Here is a 20,446-nt window from a genome sequence, read left to right as displayed (position 1 = left end):
AGTAGTAACATGCAAAAAGTGTGTTAATAGTTGTGAATCATGTGTTCGCTGAAGAGTTTGTCTTAAGATGTTTCCTGAAAAAGGCAGATTTGTCTCTTTTTTCAAACAGAGGCATTTAATATATTCTGTAGAGTAGAAAATGGATTTAATCTTATTTAAAAATAGCATCCTTCAGTGTATCTCTGTCTTTTCACCTCTCTATTTGCTATGGCCGCTTTACTGCCTTCTCAAGCTCACAGTCATGTGACATGTTTCCACGGTAACATCGCCTTGTGCAGCGGAGGAGGGCTGCTCAACTGTCTGCCGATGAACATACACACTTCCAGCATATTTACACCACTCAGCCTCCTCACCTCACAGACACACACTTACACGCACTTCTAATTTAAGCAGTTGCTGTGCAACCGACAGCAAACAAAAATAAGGGAGTAAGTGACAGAGTGTATGTGTGAGCGTTCATGTGTGTGTGATAGTGAGTGCATGTGTTTTATTTCCTATGCATGACACAGGGATGTGCTCCACGGCTTCTGTTGCTCAGCAACTGTCCCAAATTAGAGCCACAGCTAAAAGTGAAAAAACAGATTATGCCTACACAGGAAGGCTTACACGTACATGACACCTTATGCACATGGAAATATGGAAGTCTGTGCGTTTGGTATGTGCATGAGTGGTTTTGGGGCCGTAGGCAAGAGGGAATATGTAAATGTGCTAAAAAGTACAAGTACCTTTGTTGATAGTGTTTTGCAGCAGCGTACAATCTACATGTATTTGCTAATATATTAGGGTATATATATATATATATATATATGTGTGTGTGTGTGTGTGAAACAGAAACAAAAAATGATTATATTGATAATATAAATTATTATATTATTTTTAAACATTTTATATCAATGTTTAATGTTATATTAAAATAATAATTAATATTTATATTTATTTATATTAATCAGTTATTTAGTATATTATTGTTGCCAAATGATATTTCTGACAGTTTTATTTGTTTACTAGAAAAATTCACTCAGCACCCATACTGCCCCTGAAAAAAAGTAACTGGACTGGTCTTAAAATCAAGAAAGGAAAAAAAAAATCTTGTTTGCCAGTTTGATTTAGGAGGCTATTACAGGCTTTACTGTAGCCTGTCATGTTGAGTAAATGAACAAACCTTTTTTTTTGAGCAGAGTGTTCACTACAAAACTTCTACGTGTTCACAGGCCCCAATTAAAGAAACAACTGAAGAAAAGTTGTTCTGCTTTAGTTTGAAAAGGGTTACAAAGTCAATTTCTTGGCCTCTGTTGAACCACAGTGCAATCCATTACCTGCAAATAGAGTAGTGGTGAATATTCCCAGAAGTGGTTGACCAGACAAAAAAAATCTTCAAGAACACGGCAGCTCCTGATCCGGGAAGTCTCAAAAGATCCCAGAACAACAGCAGGCATCTCAAGCATGAGCTTAAGCCGGTGTTCGGGACTCAAATCGTCATTTCACTGGCTGAAAGGAAATGAAAGTAAAGTTTTAGAGTGGCCTAGTTAAAGTTCTGAGTTGAATCCTATAGAGAGGAAGAGGGACGTGAAAAAACAATTCACATTTGAAGACCTAGTTTGTCAGGGTTAAAAGAGAGCTGTTCAAAGAAGAACGAGTACCTCAACAGAGACGAGCAATGCTCTGAACAAACTCGAGGAGGTGTTTAGTTGCAGCTATTGTCATCCTTAGAAGATATTAGGTTTAATATGTCACTTACTTTTTCACAGTGGCGATATGAGAGTATGTTCACTATAGTAATAATTGAAATGCATTTTTTTATGCAGGTTATTTCTATGCAACATTACATTTCGTAAAAAAATACAATCGTTAAGATGTCTTAAAAAGCCATACCGTAGTGCTGTCTGATAAATCATCAAGACATAAGACTAAATGTCTAAATAATGCTAACAACCCTGAGTATTTTGAAATCAGCCGAAAAAAATAGACCTGAAAAACAAGTTTTGTCTGCACATGCTTGCTGCTTTGTGCTCTGGTCTCTAGTGAGAGCTGTAATCTGCTGTTCCCTGAAATCAGCTGAGAAATACTGTGCTTTTAACATCCACCTCACTAATAACCTCTAATGGGGCTACATGTCTCTCACTCTCTGGCTCCTTCTCTTTTCCTCACGAGTACTACAGAATAATTCACTGTAGTATCCAGCATGCTCTGGGGCAGAACCACACGGCTGCTGTGTGTGCTTTATTATAAGGGATGATGTGTCCTGTTATGACTCACCTCATATATCGATGCTCCCATTACAGCCAATATGCCCTCAACATCGATCAGACAAACAGTTACACGCACACACATTCTCACAGATGCTCTCACGGCATTAACGAGACAAAACACAGGCATAGAGAAGCTTCCGTGACAGACTCTGTCTTTAGAAGACGTCACAGTATTTTGGGTTTTGGAAAATTGATGTTGTCTGCATTTCTGCTGTTAACTTGAACTTTGTGCTTAAGACTCAAAAAGAAACGAAATGAGAAATAGTGTAGCATTTTGTTCTGTAGAATAGAGTATCCCTCGGGAACAGCTAATGGCAAATATATAGTAATATGTATAAAAATATGAGCAAATTTCCAGTAAAGTTAATAGAATGTTTATTCAGAGTTTTGCTTTAGCAAAGTTTTTTTTTTTTAAATAGCATTTTTTAAAACTTTATTTATACATCAGTAAACAAATTTTAGGTGGACATTCGTCTAATGTTTTATATGTTACTTTTTTACAATGTTCAGAGAACATTTATGTAACATTCCCACAATATTTATAAAATGATCAAATGGAATGTACCCTTAAAGGAATAGTTCACCCATAAATGAAATTTTGTCATCATTTACAAAATCTGTCTGAATGTCTTTCAAAGGATGATATTTTGAAGAAAGTTTATAACTGGGCTGTTTTGGGTCATCATTGACTTCCATAGTAGGGGAAAAATTCTATTGGAATCAATGGTCACCCAAAACAGCCTGGTTACAAACTTTCTTCAAAATCTCTTTCTTTGTGTTTGGCGGAACAAAGAAATTCATACAGATCCGGAACTATTTGAGGGTTAGTAAATAATGACAGAATTTTCATTTTGGGGTGAACCATTCCTTTAATAAATCTCATTCATATGCAATCAAACATTAAAAAAAGTGGGCCTTTTGAATTAGTTTTTGTATTATTATGATCAGTAAGTTTTTCCATTACTTTCATATCAAAATAAGTTAAGCCATTTCAACTTAAATGGGTTTTAAAGCTGACAAACCCCAGCATAACAGAGTTATGCAGTTAATCTTTAAATGCACCTCTTTTTATAGTTTTATAAGCCTCTAATGTAAAATGTAACAGTTGTAAATTAATTAGTAGTAATAGATAATAATTAATATGCAGTCTCAAAAATATGTACCTTGTCTCTGCATGCCAGTGATCTTCTTTGGTTTTTAGTTAAAAACTGCAAACTGTTGCCTCCATTCGGTGGAGGATAAAATGGTCCCAGATTTAACTGTGTCCACTTACCAACTGAATCACTATTGATTGGTGTGGATTGCTCTCACCAACCTCTATATTCAACAAACATCTCTAACAATCCCGTAGTTCTTTGTAAACAGCACTGAAGGGGGTCATTTTACGAACGATCAAATTTTCCTTGATGCTGTTTGATAAAAGAGTCTGATATACCGTGGAAACATACTGGAACTTTTAAAACCTTCCAAAAAGAGCTCGTATCGAACCTAAGCCGCACAAACCGCTTGTTATAAACTGACATCAGACAAATTAAGATATCAACATGTGACTTTGAAGGGTTACACATCGATGACAACTATAGTGTGATCAGACACTTGCTGTTGCTCTATTTTTTTTGTTTTGTTTTTCTTATTGTTTATGTATCTTGTTTATACGAGGAAATGTTAAAAGGTTTTTGTGTTTTTCCACAGTCTTGTTTTGTTTTGCTTAGTATTTATGTTTGTTTCGCTTTAGTTAGTTGTTTTGTTTTGTTTTGTTTCGTCTCTTTTCGTTGTTTTGTTTTCGTTGTTGTTGTTTTTTTTGCTTTGCTTTTGTTTCTCTTAGTTGGAAAATTCTTCAATTGAAACCATGCTGCAAAAATGACTCAAATCACAGAGAATCTTTAATAAATAAATGCATCAGCACATGACCATCAACGGTCACACATCAGTGATGCCTGTCGGGTGATCTCACACGTGTATCTTGTTGCTGGAATGCAGTCATCTAATTTGATTATGAAATAAGACACCGCCATTATTTTTCAGGCTTTGACATTATAGACCTCACAAACATTTGATTATGCAATATTAGATCTAAAAATTCCCTGTAAAGCGTTGATAGTTAAACAGAAAAGGGACACAAAACTCTTTAACAGTAATTATACTAAAATAATGCATTTTATTTATTTTTTATTCCACGTTGTTTTATTTTTGGTATTTTTAATAATAAGTGATACAAATAATTACAGCATTTCTATGAAGTGGAAAACATTTTGCATGTGCAGTTCTTTATTTCAAACTAATTCGCTTGATCAGTTTGAGGCCTAGATTAATTATATCTAAACATATTTTTTCATGATCATTTCTGCATTATGGGTTGTAATGTGGTTTTCTCTCTTAATAGCCCTTTTCATTAGGAACATTATTATATTTTAGAGCAACAGTTGAGAATGAGCACCCTGAGAGTCATGGCAATCTATCGCTCTGTTGAGGGAAGCATCGCTCGTCGAGAAAACCATACACACTTCAGTCGACCCACAGTAAGAGAGAGAGAGCATTATGACCATTACAGGTTATTAGTGTGCTGATGCTAAAAGCTTTCACTGGAGACCAGATGCTGAGCATGTAGCCGTGTGTATGGCTGTTTATATGTGTGTGTGTGTGTGTGTGAGGAATTTGTGTAACCATGGAAACAGCACAGATATAACCTACAAATGTGAAACCATAGAAACTGCCAACAGGTCAAATGACGAATAGAGTGAGGACGATAAGAGAAATATGTGAGTCTGCATGTGTGCTCTGCTGGATGCCATACAGTACTGCAGAAAACTGCTTAATCACTCATACACAAATCATTACACACAGTTACGGCTGCGTTTCTGCGTCTTTGGAACTTAATCCTTGCTGAAGGTTTATTTCACCCCCCAAAATTTGAATGATAATCTATAAATATTCTATGGCTTATATAATGCTTTATAGAGTATTCCAGTATTTCCAAAGCCAATATTTCAGAAGTAGCACTACTATGATTATTGCATTTATTATTTAAGATACTTCTATAGTTTATAAAGCTATTTAGTTTATTTTTTTATAGTATGTCATTTCGTTGTTTTGTCAATTTTAGAATTACTTTGAAATACAGTTTTTACAAATTTCAGTTCAATCAGATTAACCCATAGTTTAGTTTATTTCAAGTAGCTTGTATTTTTTTTTTATGTTTTTTTGTTTTAGTTGGCTACAATAAACCTAGGAGTTCATGTTGTGACATGCATCCAAGTACTACAAGTGCTAAATAAATGTAGGGAGGAACTGGGCTTAATCCAGTAGTTCTTGATTGGTCGGAGGCTGATCTGAATTAAAACTTAAAAATTGTTAGGCTACTAAACAGAAACATACAGTGTTAAGTACATACATCTATACAGTCCTGCATACTTTACCAGAGATAAGTATGTAAAAAAAGTTACATATGCATATGCAAATAATAAGATTTATTGCATAGAGAGGATTTAATTTGGCCTCCTTCCCTGTTGCGCTTTTCTGCTTCTTTTATAGTCTTTATTTTATTTAATTTTATTTTATTTTTTTAACAATACAAATCTTTTTGTATTGTTAAAAGACACATGGCTAAATGATGACAAAATGTATTTTACTTTTCAGGGCTCGTAGTTAAATACCCAGACAAGCGAGCAAAGCATGTGTCTTTGTTTGGCTTGAATTACAGGAAGGAAAATGAATGAGCATCCTATACAGTATACAGCCACCCCAGGTTTCTGATTACCTGTTGTAAAAAATTAAGCGTATAAATCTTACCAGCTCAGCATCTAGCAATAGGACTGTTGTGCACGTGTGTGAGAAGCGAGGATATATCCAATACATGCCTCTCTCGCCCAATACAGTGCGAATATTCAGCAGCCCCCTCTGCTGGTTTAATCATACCATGAGCGTTTTAGGTAGCAGGTCTTTCCAAGATATAAAAAAAAAAGATTTTATCATGACTCAGCTGAGGTATCCATAGCAACTAAAAATTTTCATTCCATTTTTTTTCCCACAGCTATGTTTTTATCTATCTATCTATCTATCTACCTATCTATCAATCTATATACTGTATATATATACACACACACAAACACACACACACAATGAATGAAGCATCCGCTCACTCTGTTTTCTGAAACCCTAGGTTTCTGATTGTTTTGGGATGCCTGATTCTGTCCATTTTAACAACGTTCAAAGAGCATGAGAAAGATTCGGCTCACTGGCTGGTGATTCTGGTGAGTGCGTGTCTTCTGTTCATAGTCCGTGCAGCATTTGCGTGTGAGATTAATGTTTGAGAGGAATATGAATGAATGTTTCTCTCACCTGTAGGAGACATTCACAATCTTTATTTTTGGAGGCGAGTTTGCGTTGAGGATATGGGCCGCCGGCTGCTGCTGTCGATACAAGGGCTGGAGAGGACGGCTCAAATTCGCCCGCAAACCGCTGTGTGTCCTGGGTGAGTTAAACTCACTGACCCAAACAAACACGCAGTCACAATGAAACATGTGCATACAAGCGTGCACATACACTATTACAGCTGGAGAAAGCAATTTCATTTGACAAAAGAAATTGAAAAAGTAAAGGAAAGGAATTTATAATGCTACAAAAGATTTTTACAGTTTTCCTAATAATATTAAGCAGCACAGAATGTAAATTCATTGAAAGTATTTTTTTTGCATAATTAAAGTTTAAAAGTCTTTTTAAAGTGTAAAGTAACCTTGTTACCTGACCTGAAGCGTGCTGATTCGCTAAAATGGACTTATCAGCTTTTTTCAAAAACAAATTCGGCTTCTGCAGTAAAAAATCGCGATGCCTTGAAAGTGGACAATACCTGCTTTTTTGACAAAATGTGTTCGGATCACACTATATGATATTAATCATATAGTGTCACTATATATGACACTAAAAATATTGCTGTTTCAATTGTATTTTTTCTCAAATAAATGCAGCTTTAATGAGACTCTCTGTTGTCAGATATCTTTGTACTGATTGCTTCGGTGCCGGTGGTTGCCGTACGAAACCAGGGAAATGTGTTGGCCACGTCGCTGCGCAGCCTGCGCTTCCTGCAGATCCTTCGAATGCTACGAATGGACCGCCGTGGAGGCACCTGGAAACTGCTGGGATCTGCAATATACACACACAGCAAGGTATCCGCGCACGTGATGTGATGTACGGCAACAGGCCATTCCCTCTTGATCAACATCTAAGAGCACGTCTTGCTTGTTCAAATCATGTCAAGCTCAAATAAACCAATGGGGTCGGCAATATGCGCACATTCCCAAAGACACACACACACTCATGCCTCAAAAATGCTATGCTCTGCGATACGCAGACACGCAAAGTACATACGCAAGCACAAACAATCAGATTTCGGCGTCTGGTGAAGTTTGATCTCAGTACTGCTGTGTGTGTGTGTGTGTTTCCCGGCTGGTGTGTGCGGTCAGGAGCTGATTACAGCGTGGTACATCGGCTTCCTGTCATTGATCCTGGCTTCCTTCCTGGTGTACCTGGTTGAGAAGGATGATGTCACTATAGAGCCATCATACAGCGAGGGCCCCTCCCCAACTCCAGAGCCGCAGGACTTTGACACCTATGCAGACGCCCTCTGGTGGGGACTGGTGAGAAAGACGCACTACAGGGTTTCATTCACAACTTCTTTTAGCAAATTGATTAAAATGAGAGTCATCTGTTTTTGCAAATTAATTCTTGATATATAGTAAAAAAATATTGTATATAGTAAAAATAAGCTCTCTCATTTTGATGCAGCTGTTCAGAGATTTTAGCTTCATTTTTGAGATGCTTTTTTTTTTTATTCATACGCTTTGAAAGCCACTTTACTGTTTGTACCAAGCTAATATTATAACTTATTTAAAAATAAATATTGTTATTTTTTAAAGGAAATATATGGTAGCTTGATGATACTTTTTTGATGTTTTATTTATACATTTCTAAATATGTTACAAAAGAATAAAAACATTTCCAAGAACACAGGATAGCAACAACAAAAACACACTTAAATATTTAGCAGTGGACAAATGCATTAAATTAGTAAGATAAACTTACTGAGCTTATAATATTTCACATTTATACATTGCCACTTTAAAGTTTGTGTTAGACTTGCATTTATTACTCTATGGCTTAATGTTACATTGTTAAAAGTTTTTTTTATGATTGAATGCATAAAAACTGCTGAAAACATCCACAACAAAAAACTAAATAATTGTGAAAAATACACTCGTTCAATGATTTAAGCAGTTTGGAGCTGGTGAAGGTTGCATAAAAGCTTTCCTCCATGATGAAAAGCGAAAGTCAATTGAATAGGAAAATAAAATTCAAACCATTGTATGTCACAAGTTCAGAAGTGATTTTTTTTAAATGCACGGCAATTCTTTTCACAGCAGCTCCTTTAAGACTACCATTCGCAAAGGTTTTACATCGGTTCCATTAGTACTACTGATTGTGACGGTTTTATAGCAGCCCCATATATACCACCTTTCATGACACTAACAGCAGCTCCATTAATACTACCCTTTTAATGGTTTTACTGCTCAAGTACTTTGATAGCCTCTTAGCTGTGCTAGCCGTAATCACACTGATGACACATGATTTCACTTTTGTGTCAGATCACCTTGACAACTATTGGTTACGGTGACAAGACCCCAAAGACGTGGGCGGGGCGTCTTCTGGCTGGGACCTTTGCTCTTATCGGTGTGTCGTTTTTTGCTCTTCCAGCCGTGAGTACAGTATCATTTTTTAAATTTACATAAGAGCACGTACAGCAATTTGTAACTTACAGAGTCCTATGCTCCCAGTTACTATTCTAGCTCTGTTATGTTACTTGATATTGCTTGATATTTTATTTATTCATTCATTTTATATAAAATATCACTGACAAAACTCATTATACGCATCTTCAGCTACACAGTGTGCAGTATATCAGTCTCGAAAGAATTAACCCTAACCATATGCTGGTATGCTGGTTAGGTATGTCTTGAAGCAGGGCAGCAGACTTTTTATTTTGTGTTGTTTCTGTTTCATATTAATACTACATTTCCAGAACCAAAAACCTGGTGTGACATAAAACAAACTGCGATTGGTTGTTTGACTTGTCGAATTAAACAGCCTCATGGGCAGGCCTCGGCCGTCAGTCAGTCTAAAGTGGCTACGCGAAATTACTCAGAACCGGCTTAAACCAGCTCAGGACCAACTATGGACCAGCAACTCCAACCTTCTGCCATGCTAAAACATAACCAGCGTGTGCTTTTTTAATTTTAAGCTGTTTGTGTTTGATTCACCGACTCATGAGAGACCCGAGAAGCTGAATCCTTAGCCATCTTCAAGAAAAGGCTAAAAACACAACTTTTCCATCTTTTTTTTTTGCTGTTCTAAGACTTGCACTCTTTATTTTTTTCTGCTTGCTTACTCTAACACTGTTCTTTTTTTATTCTATCGACTAGTTTTCTTCTCATTTATTGCATAAAAAACAAACAAAAAACACCTTGCTATGTGTACTGCATTAGGCTAACCGAGACTCGTCTTCTATTGCTCTTTTGCTGGTTCTGATTGCTTTTATTGTCCTCATTTGTAAGTCGCTTTGGATAAAAGCATCTGCTAAATGACTAAATGTAACATCCTTCGGTTTGGAAATGGTTAGGTATGCTTTGTTTAAAAAATAGCCAACCATTTCATGCTGAAGTGTGGTTATGTTTGTAGGGTATTCTTGGCTCTGGGTTGGCTCTGAAAGTTCAGGAACAGCACAGACAGAAACACTTTGAGAAACGTAGAAATCCTGCGGCTTCATTAATACAGGTAACCAAAAAACTACTTAAACTTAAACTTAAATCAGCAGTACATTCACCCCTTTAGGCTCATTCTTCAACTGCACATTTGCTTAATATTCAATACTGAATATTGATTTCAGGCTGCATGGAGATACTACTCCACCAACCCCGTCAGAGACGATCTCATCGCCACATGGAGATTCTATGAGACTGTGATCTCTCTGCCATGCTTCAGGTATCATACACATACTGTACATCGCTCACGAAAACCCATTTAAATATGTTTTCATTTTCAGGGACTTGCCTTTATGTTTGCCATCATCATGATTTCATGTTATGCCTGGGTTGTTTTATGATTTAACGGATACTCATGACAGATTTCACCTGTTTTATTCTCATGATTTCTGTGCATCTCTTTTTAATGTTCATTTATTTTGTTTATTTCCATATGTGTGTTTGTCTGCATGCAGAGACAGCATCATCTAGAGGTCTGCTAGAGGTTACAGGGAGGTACTTCACCTGTGCGTGGACAATTTACTTTTCCATCATGATTGAAAAATATTATTTGGTTGGAGCCTGAATACAAGATGTAACGTGTCTTAATATAAGAAATATAAGAAAATAACATTTGCAGTAAATAAGCCATGTTTGAGCTTATTTATATCTTCTTAAAATGTGAAATTAGCTTTCAGTAAATCAGTGCAAAATATGGTGCTCGTTTGTTCATTTATAGAATGAATGCAGTCTCAAATAATTACTTTTGACTATCTGGGACAGGGACAAATGTATACAAATTGTCCATTTTACTCTTTACACTACTCTGATGATGTAATTTATTTATTGTTTAAAAACATCTGTGAGAAAACACCAAAAAATTCACTTTTAACGAATTAATAGCTGAATTTGGGAGCAGGACTCAGTTATCACTATTAGCTAAAACTTAAACTTTTCCGAAACAATGTTAAAATAAAACAAGACTGAAATATTACATGAAAAACATTAAATGATAAATAGAAATGTTGCTTTTGCAACTAACTGAAATAAGTTGAAGCGCTTGCATTGCCAACTTAAAATAAATCTATACCAACTATACTGAAATAAATTTAAACCCAAATAGTAATATTAAAAATGATTAAAATTATTAAGTAAATTATATTTTATTTTAGAATGATAAAAATATATTTATTTTATAGTATACATAGATTTTCATTAAATATAAAAACAGTAATGCTAATAATGTAGCATTTATTCATACTGCACCATTTCTCATACTTGGCATTGTGATTTTAGTGAGTAGCTTATAACTAGCAACCAATAAACAAACTATATCTGGCAACATTCTATTGATATGTTTAATTATTTTTGGTACGTGCAAATAATTAAATGTTAACACAGTTATGTGAAAATACACAAACGCACCCTAGTGGTGATTTGGTGCAGATGAAGAGGGTTTTGTTATTTATGATAAATGTAATCTGGTCAAACTAAATGTGTGTTGTTTCTGTCACCTGCAGGAAGGAGCCTCTCGAGGTTATGGCTAGGTAAGCCTCCCTCTCTTTCTCTCTCTCTCTCTCTCTCTCTCTCTCTCTCTCTCTCTCTCTCTCTCTCTCTCTCTCTCTCTCTCTCTTATTCCCTGTCTCTCTCTCACTGTTCTAAAGATTTACAGCATCTCTTGGAAGTGTGAGATTAATGAATCTGTGAAATGTGTTTCCTTAAATAACTCCTAATAACCACCACCTCCATTAATTCAGTGCCAAAGGCGTAATGACCAGCAGTGCGTTTCTGTGTGTGCGAGACACCGGGAGAGCTCGTTTCTCAGTTCTGGGACACGCGGACAGTAGTTCTATATGTGATATTACCGAGTCCATTAGAAAAGAGTGAATTATGGATCACTGATAGATGGCAGTGTCAGAGCGGAGCGAGGGAGAGGGAACTCTAGTGTGTGTGTGGGAGAAGTTAATGGACGGCTGGATGTGTGACGTCCGTGTCACTGTAAGGAAAATGATGGGAACTGTTATTAGCGATCTAACCATGACGAGCCTTGACAAAGATGGACCGCGTATATAATAATCATGAGTATCAGTTGTCCTTGACCTGGACACTGGCCTGACAGTCCATTTGTTAGAAGATTTACAGATAGAAACAGAGGGAGAGTTGGGTTGTGTGCTGGGCTTGTTTGTAGCGCCTGACCCGAGACCTGTAATCCATGTTCGGTCCAGATCAGAGTTCAGATTACACATTAATGCTGCTAATACATTACCGCAAAACACACACCTACACAAATACACACCTGTGCAAATATTCACGTACACTGGGAAACTTGTAGCCTGACATTATCACTACCGGTGACCTACCAAACAAGCTGAAATGGAGAAACCGAACAGAACACACTTTGCTTTAATATCGTGGTAAACAACTTTTTCGTCACTTTGGGGGTTTTGTACTGAGCTGAAGATACTTTCTCCACCTACGGTTGGGAATCGAGAACAGATACCTTTTAATCTGGTTTCTTATTTTCTTGATGTTTGGTTTAGCTAACTATTCTTGAATGTCTAAATATAAAAATAAATGGAAAGTCCACATTTCTATTGCATTGTCCATATGGTCCAATTCTTGAACAAATGATTCTTATGAACTGATTCTTTTGAGTGAATCAGTCAAAATAATTGACAGATCAGACTTAAATAAGTTATATTATTGATTGGCTTTTCATTTGATGACAGAACGTAGCTAAAGATTCAAAACAGTCAAAAATATTTTTTGTTAAAAATAATTTTTGGAGCCCATAAGGGGCACAGAGATGAGGAAAATGTATTTCACAGTTTTCACATTTGCTCATAAAACTGCATTCACTCACAAAATTTATGCATTCTCTCGTGAATTTATATGCTTCCTTGAGCACTGTTTCCTTGAGCACTGCGCCTCACATTATTTCTATTATTTCTTTTTTGCAAGCGCATGCAAAGTTTTTTCTGGGGAATGCAAAATATTTGTGAATGAAAACTTTAATGGGGAACGCAAGGTTTTGCAAGCGAAAACAAAAGTTTCTTGGGAGAACGCAAAACATATGCAAACTTAATCACAGGAATGCAAAAGTATTGCAAGCAAACACATTTCCGAGGAACACAAACGCAGGTGATTTCAGGTCTTACTATCTGTGGCATTTGGCGTACAGACATTTTGTTCCCACAATGTAAGCAAAACCTGACCCACTGGTACAAATACATACACACACACACATACAAACAATGCCAGATGGCTGGGAAACCTGCAGTCTGACATTATCAATGACCTACTAAAAGTGGAAAATGGAGAAACTGGACCATACACACACTGTTAAGTAGTCTGTGATATTTTGCTCCATTCATTTTGAAATCTATGCGTTGATTCTCTACCTGTCCGTTCTCACGTTTTCACTGCTTTCCTGTATGTCCGATGAATCTACGACACACACACATAAACGCACAAAGTCACTTTTCAATCATTAAAACCCTCTCAGACAGATTGAATCCACTGTAGACAGATTGTGTTTTGCTTGTGTGTGTGTGGGAAAGTGTTGTATCAGTAACTGGTTGGTAATAAGCTGTAATTGTGGAGCATTTCAAGATGTTTCAGTCCCTCTCACCACTTCAATCTTCTTCTTTTCACTGTACTCAAGAGATAATGTGTGTGCCACAGCGCATAGACTGTGTGTGTGTGTGTCCATCCTTGGGGACCCTTCACAAGAGAATGCCCTTCGTTGTTTCTTTGGAAGGGTTCAGTTTCTCCTGCAGGATAAGAGAGAGAGAGAGAGAGTGTGTGTGTGTGTGTGTGTGTGTGTGTGTGTGTGTGTGCAGGACCGCATTAAGACTACCAGATTCCTCAGTACTTCAGCTCTTATGAAGGGCCCTGTGCACTAAAAGACTTACTGCCTACATAATCACTTATATTAAAAACATTAAACATTAACTTTAATGTTGGCTCCACAAACTGACTTGACAGTTGAAATAAGTTCTGAACAGTTTTTAAGTTCGAAGAGTATATGAAGACTGGTAAATGTAATATTTCAAATAATGCCTCATATTAAACCTGCATTTATTTAATCAAAATTAAAAATATGAAATATAATTTATTTCTCTGATGGCAAAGTTGAATTTTCAGCAGCTATTATGCCAGTACAGTATTACGCTTTACAATAAGGTGTCATTTGTTAACATTGACTAATGTATTAACTGACATAAAGAAACAATGAACAATACATTTATTACAGTATTTATCCATCTTTGTTCATGTTAGTTAATGAAAATACAGTTTGTTCATTGTTTATTCATGTTAGTTAACAAACACAATTTTGATAAAGGAGGAGTAAATGAGGGAAAATAGCATTAACTAAGATTAGCAAATGCTGTAGAAGTATTGTTCCTTCTTAGTCTATGATAACTAATGAACTTTATTGTAAAGTGTTACCGAAATTTTATTTACAGTTTCATAAAAATACTTACTGACCTCAATTTTTAGTGATTTGTCTGTTAGAAATTTTTCTTTCTAAAAGAAAAAGAGACTGTTTTGTCTTTTGAGGAACACTATAAGAATTACAAAATGATACAGAATGTTAACTAAATGTGTTCAGAGCTCTGAGATTCAACTCATCTCTTATTCCGTGTCTTCTTCAGTCAGAAGCTGAGTTTGTTGGAACGTCTGCGGCTGTCGACCCCGAGACCGTCGACGGTAAGGGCCCGTGTGATGATGCCTGCTGCCAATCCTGAAAGTGTGTCGGGGAACTGCGGGCCAGCAGAGGCGGTTGAGGAGAGTCCATCAAAAGAAGGCAAACCAGCGGGGTTCAGTAACAGAGAGAGATTCAGAACTGCTTTCAGAATGAAGGCCTACGCCCTGAGACAGAGCTCAGAGGGTATGACACACTCCCTAACACACACACACTTCATTCTCTCTCAAACCAAAGTTTTCTGAAGTACTAAACTTTTAAACTAGTGCACAGTACTTGCACAGGTAATATGCATATTCAGCATACATAAATATACACACTTTTACCCACTATAATTAATATAGATTCATACTCCTATGAATACATAAGCATATACAAATGCAGTTAATCTAAGCTTGTTTTGTTGTTTCACTGTAGATACAGGTGGTCTGGCTGACCCCACTCCTGAGGAGAAGGGCTTCCCACCAGACATACTGCTGGAGGAGATGATTCCAACTCTCAAATTAGTCATAAGAGCACTGCGGTACACAAATATTACACCACCTGTCTATAACCCTTAAAAAACACTTTTTAAAATGCTTCAAAATGTTTTCATTCTCATTCTTTTTCTTTCTTTCTTTCTTTCTTTCTTTCTTTCTTTCTTTCTTTCTTTTAGCAATAAATTGACTAAAAGTAATTTTTAAAAATAAAATTTTACTAAGAAATCTATATATACAAAAAAATCTTTTTTTTCATTCTCATTCTTCCTTTCTGTTGTTATTTTTCTTTCTTTCTTTCTTTCTTACAGGATAAAATTGACTAAAAGTGAAAAAAAACAAAAAAATCTATATTTAAAATAAATGCCTTTCTTTAGAACTTCTCAAACACTGAACACAATCTATTGCCTTTTCCAAATGCATTCCATGCATTCAGTAATATCAGTTTTCAGTATTGATATGTAATAATAAATGTTGCTTATGCACTAAATCAGAATATTAGAATGATACCGGAAGGGGAAAAAATTCAGTTTGGCCATCTCTGGAATAATTAACATTTTAAAATATTTTGAAATATAAAACATTTCTTTTAAATTGACATTATTCAGAAAAATATTTTTACATTTTGTATCAAATAAATGCAGCCTTGGTTATTTATGCATTTAGCAGATGCTTTTATCCAAAGTGACTCACAAAAGACATAAAAAAATGTATCTTTTTTTTCTCATTTTGTAGAATCATAATATTCCTTCTGAGTAAGAAGCGTTTTAAGGAGACTCTAAGGCCATATGATGTAAAGGATGTGATTGAGCAGTATTCTGCAGGACATCTGGACATGCTCACCAGAATCAAATATCTACAGACACGGTAACACACACACACATTACAACATACACGTGCACATTTTAAAGAAATACTACGGAAAATGACTTCACAGTGATCTTCTTTTGAGTGAAATAATCTAATACTTGCTGTTTCATCTTTAGACTGGATCTGATACTGACACCAGGACCGCCTCTCACTCCAAAACACAAGAAACCCCAGAAAGCACCGTTTCCGTACCCCACCCAGCAGTCACCTAGGTAAAAGCTCATCATTTAATAGTGTTGTCAAGTGTTTACATAATATATGGATGTGTACTGCGTATATTTATTATGTACAGTATATATAAATACACACATATACAGTATATATATATATATATATATATATATATATATATATATATATATATATATATATATATACATACATACATATATATTTAATATGTAAACAACATATTTTCCTGTGTTTGTATTTATATATACAGTATGCACACATATTATTTAAACAAAAACTTTTATTTTGGATAAAGAACTCTGCAGATATCTCTTTTATAATTAAAGTGCCCCTATTATGCCATTTCCAATACAGCCTTTCATGCATAGTGAATGTAAACGATCTGCAAAGTTGTACATTTCAAAAGTGTACAATCAAATTATTGTATTCCAAAATAATCAACTCTATACATCCTAGACGAGTCATTAGTAATTCCAGTCCCGCTGTGATGGCTACATAATCAAGAGGGTAAAATCCAAAGAGGGTAATTCCTTCATATGTTCTACGTTGTCTGACCACAAACATCTCAATATTGCCTACAAATGTAAATTTACTGACAACTGCTGTATGTGGTAGACCAATCACAACAGACTGGGCCATCTGACCAATCAGAGTAGAGTAGCGTTTAGGGAGACTGAATCTCAGAACTGTTTCGAACTATTTGTTTACGAAACAATGGAAAATGAGGTGATATTAAAGGAATATTTTAAGAAAACAAAAGCCTTTTTTTCACCTTGCATGCATGTAAACCTGTCACAGGAGACTCCCAATACAATATTAGGAGCCTTATAATAGGGGCTCTTTAAGGATTTTGCATTTGCATAATTTAATTTATTAAATAAAAAAGATGCAACCATTTGCATTTTTACTCTTTTCTTCAGATTTACATTCCCTCTCCATTTTTCTCTCTCAGACACGAGTCATACCTTGCCAAAGCAAGCCTGCCAGATCCCGAAGACCAAAGCATGATGGGTAGATTTGTGCGGGTTGAGAGACAGGTACTGCGCTCTGACAGCTAGTTGCGTGGCCTAGCCAAACTTGTTTTGCTAAACCCTGCGGTCGCCTCCCTCACAGGTGGAAGACATGGAGAAGAAACTGGATTTCCTGGTGGATATGCATATGCAACACGACCTCACGGGCCCCGGCCACATTACCATGGAGCGCTGCGACCCCACGTTGACCGTCAGCGTCGCAGGCGACCGCGTGTACTGCAGCTACGGCCCGCCGCCGCACAACACGCCGCATTACACCCGCTCAGACGCCAACCCGCCCAGACCGACCGTCCTGCCCATCAGCCCACTGCCAAGCCACTCCCCGTCCTCCACCGTCAGCCAATCGGGAGGCCGTAGGGTGGGAACGCCGCTGTCGCTGCTGTCGGTCACTCACGAGGAGCTGGAACGCTCGCCCAGCGGATTCAGCATCTCCGCTGAGAAGGAGGAGGTCACGGGCAAGGCCTCGGGGTTAACGGCGGGGTCGAGCTGGGGCCGCGACCGGCGCTATTTAGCCGAGGGCGAGACGGATACAGACACTGATCCCTTTACCCCCAGCGGACCTGTTCCACCGTCGTCTACCGGAGACGGGTTCCACTCCGATGGAGCATGGGGAACACCACCCTAAAGATGCACTCACTCACACACACACACACACACACACACACACTTTCTTTCTAAAGACTACTACAGACTCTGTACAGCACAAAACGACACAGACATAATACTCGTCATATCTAAATATGTATCCACGTCACGCTTTACCCCTGCAAAGCAAAGAGCACTGCATGGAATGCATGCGTTTTATCTCTAGTGGTAGACACTGCACTTGGCAGATGGAGACTGTGTGGTTATGTTTGACTGGGAACTTTGAGGGAGGAGAACAAAACAGATGCTATGCCATTTTTGTAAACATTTATTTTTCTATTTACACATCTTTTCATATGCATGGACTGCATGACTCATCCACGGAGCAGCTAAATGTATCGACGTCTCCTCCGGTTTGCACTCGCTTTCGTTTCAAATGCTTGGGTTTGAGGGAGCTTCTTTCTCTGCACATCTCGAGCTCGTTTTTTGTTCCTTTTGCAGATTGTACAAAACCTTTTGACTCTGGTCAGCATGAACTGCACTCTGGGAAATGTCATGTTTTCGCCACTAGCCGTTTAAGGACCAAAAGCAGAGCCTCAGTTAGGAATTCCTCAAGTGTCTGGCCTTAATCCAACCAATGAGCACATCTCGTCTGTGAGCAGCGCAGAAAACCGCAAGCTCAATGAATATCGCCGCTGTACCCAGAGGTCACCGTACCCATGATAACTACAGTTTCTTTATGGTAACCCTACATCAAGCACACAGGGTGAGTTACCTGTGGGAAAGACAGCGGAATAGTTTTTTAACACTGACCAGTTTACCTATGAAATTCCAATAATTAATGGTTACACATACTGAACTACGTTTTACTCCAAAACAAATATTTAGGTCTTCCAAAAGGTTTCACGTTGAACAGATCCTGCGTAAATCCAGTGTTCGAAATGTTAATTTCCTCTCTGGTCTTGTTCTAAAATTAATTTAATCTGTAATATTAGTTCTTCCCCAGGTTATTTTAGTATCATTCAACTTAGATACCACTATTTTTTTTAATTTAAAATTGTATTTTTTTATTTGTATTTTTTTTTTGTCTGTGATTAATCACGATTAATCTAAAATAAAAGTTTTTGTGTACATAGTGTATGTGTGTGTGTACTGTGTATATTTGTTATGTATATATATATATATATATATATATATATATATATATATATATATATACATATATATATATATATATATATATATATATATATATATATATATATATATATATATATATATATATATATATATATATATATATATATATATAATGTAAATATATTTAATATATAAACATTTTTCTTAAATGTGTACATGCTTTTATTATATACATAATAAATATACACAGTACTCACATATTTTATGTTCATAAAAAACTTTCATTTGGATGTGATTAATTATTGCCCAGCACTAATATTTTCCATTATTATTAAGTATTATATTGTTTATTTATTTCTTTTTAGTACAAGTTAAATTAAAATGACCAATGTTGCCCTGGAAAATAACTGAAATGTTATTTCTATATTTTATTTCTGTTAAGGTTTATTTTAAACTATTTTTTATTTTTGTTATATCCACCCTGCCCCGGGTTATGGGTTCTTATCTAATTATTTATTTTACAGTGACAATTGACCATCACCGACTATCAAGTATCAAGATATTTCATATTAAGATTCAAATAATTTCAACGTTCATCAGTCTAAGGTCATTTTGAGTCCAGTGTAGATTAAGTGTTTTCATAATGTCCGTCTGTATCTTTTAGTATCTTTCATCTTATTTACCTGGATTCTGACTCAAGGGACAGTAAATCTTGCACAAATCAACTTGCATTTAGGGTTTGAGATAAATAGTACTAATATTAGTACTAATATCTGTATACCTGTAACAACAAAGACTATGAATTCAGAGAAAAAAAAGCCATAAAATGGAAATCAACAATTACTCTTAGTGTTTTAGTTATTTGATTTATTGGTCATTTTGACCATAGATGTTTTTTTTCTCTTCGATTTTTTTACTCTGTCTATAAGCCTGGGGTCATGATGAGGTTGAGGTTTAGTATAATGTTAGAGGCTTAAAGTGATAGTTCACCAAATTAAAATGACTTTTTCCCTTCTGTGTACACAAAAGATGATATTTTGTCTAAAAGAAGAATGTTTCTGTCCAAATAAGGGTCCAAAACTCTGAGAAACTATCTTCTTTTGTGAGAAACAAAGTCATACAGATTGGGAACAACATGTGAGTTGTGTAAATTTATCCCAGTATTTGGTGAACTATACCTTTAATCATTCTATATCCATGAGACTAAACACTGCCGCCCATCTACACTGCTGAACTCAAATTAAACTCAAGATAAACCCAAATATCTATGATCTCATAATAAAAACTTTTGTGATTATCCCAGAATAGACACTACAATCAACTTTTTATTTCATACTAGTGACTAAGCAGAGATGTCCAAACACCGTTGACCGTTATTATCCTCAACTAAACCAACTAAACTACA

At 36.2% G+C, this 20,446-nt stretch overlaps 1 protein-coding gene across 1 annotated transcript in view; it reads left to right on the top strand.

Annotated features, from left to right (window-relative positions):
* Window positions 1-19,022, top strand: part of kcnq3 (potassium voltage-gated channel, KQT-like subfamily, member 3) — a 32,311-nt gene extending 13,289 nt beyond the window's left edge. Inside the window, exons 5-18 of the mRNA XM_043220563.1 lie at window positions 6,409-6,499; window positions 6,594-6,720; window positions 7,239-7,411; window positions 7,709-7,882; window positions 8,888-8,998; window positions 9,978-10,073; window positions 10,186-10,280; window positions 11,560-11,586; window positions 14,698-14,933; window positions 15,165-15,270; window positions 15,959-16,090; window positions 16,210-16,305; window positions 17,238-17,322; window positions 17,399-19,022. Of these exons, the coding sequence (XP_043076498.1) occupies window positions 6,409-6,499; window positions 6,594-6,720; window positions 7,239-7,411; window positions 7,709-7,882; window positions 8,888-8,998; window positions 9,978-10,073; window positions 10,186-10,280; window positions 11,560-11,586; window positions 14,698-14,933; window positions 15,165-15,270; window positions 15,959-16,090; window positions 16,210-16,305; window positions 17,238-17,322; window positions 17,399-17,941 (2,092 nt within the window). The 3' untranslated portion in view covers window positions 17,942-19,022. The remainder of the gene's footprint in view (window positions 1-6,408; window positions 6,500-6,593; window positions 6,721-7,238; window positions 7,412-7,708; window positions 7,883-8,887; window positions 8,999-9,977; window positions 10,074-10,185; window positions 10,281-11,559; window positions 11,587-14,697; window positions 14,934-15,164; window positions 15,271-15,958; window positions 16,091-16,209; window positions 16,306-17,237; window positions 17,323-17,398) is intronic.
* The last annotated feature ends 1,424 nt before the right edge of the window (window positions 19,023-20,446 follow it).

Source organism: Puntigrus tetrazona, chromosome 2, assembly GCF_018831695.1.
Source record: "Puntigrus tetrazona isolate hp1 chromosome 2, ASM1883169v1, whole genome shotgun sequence".
NCBI lineage: Eukaryota > Metazoa > Chordata > Actinopteri > Cypriniformes > Cyprinidae > Puntigrus > Puntigrus tetrazona.
This window is presented reverse-complemented; position numbering and strand designations above follow the sequence as displayed.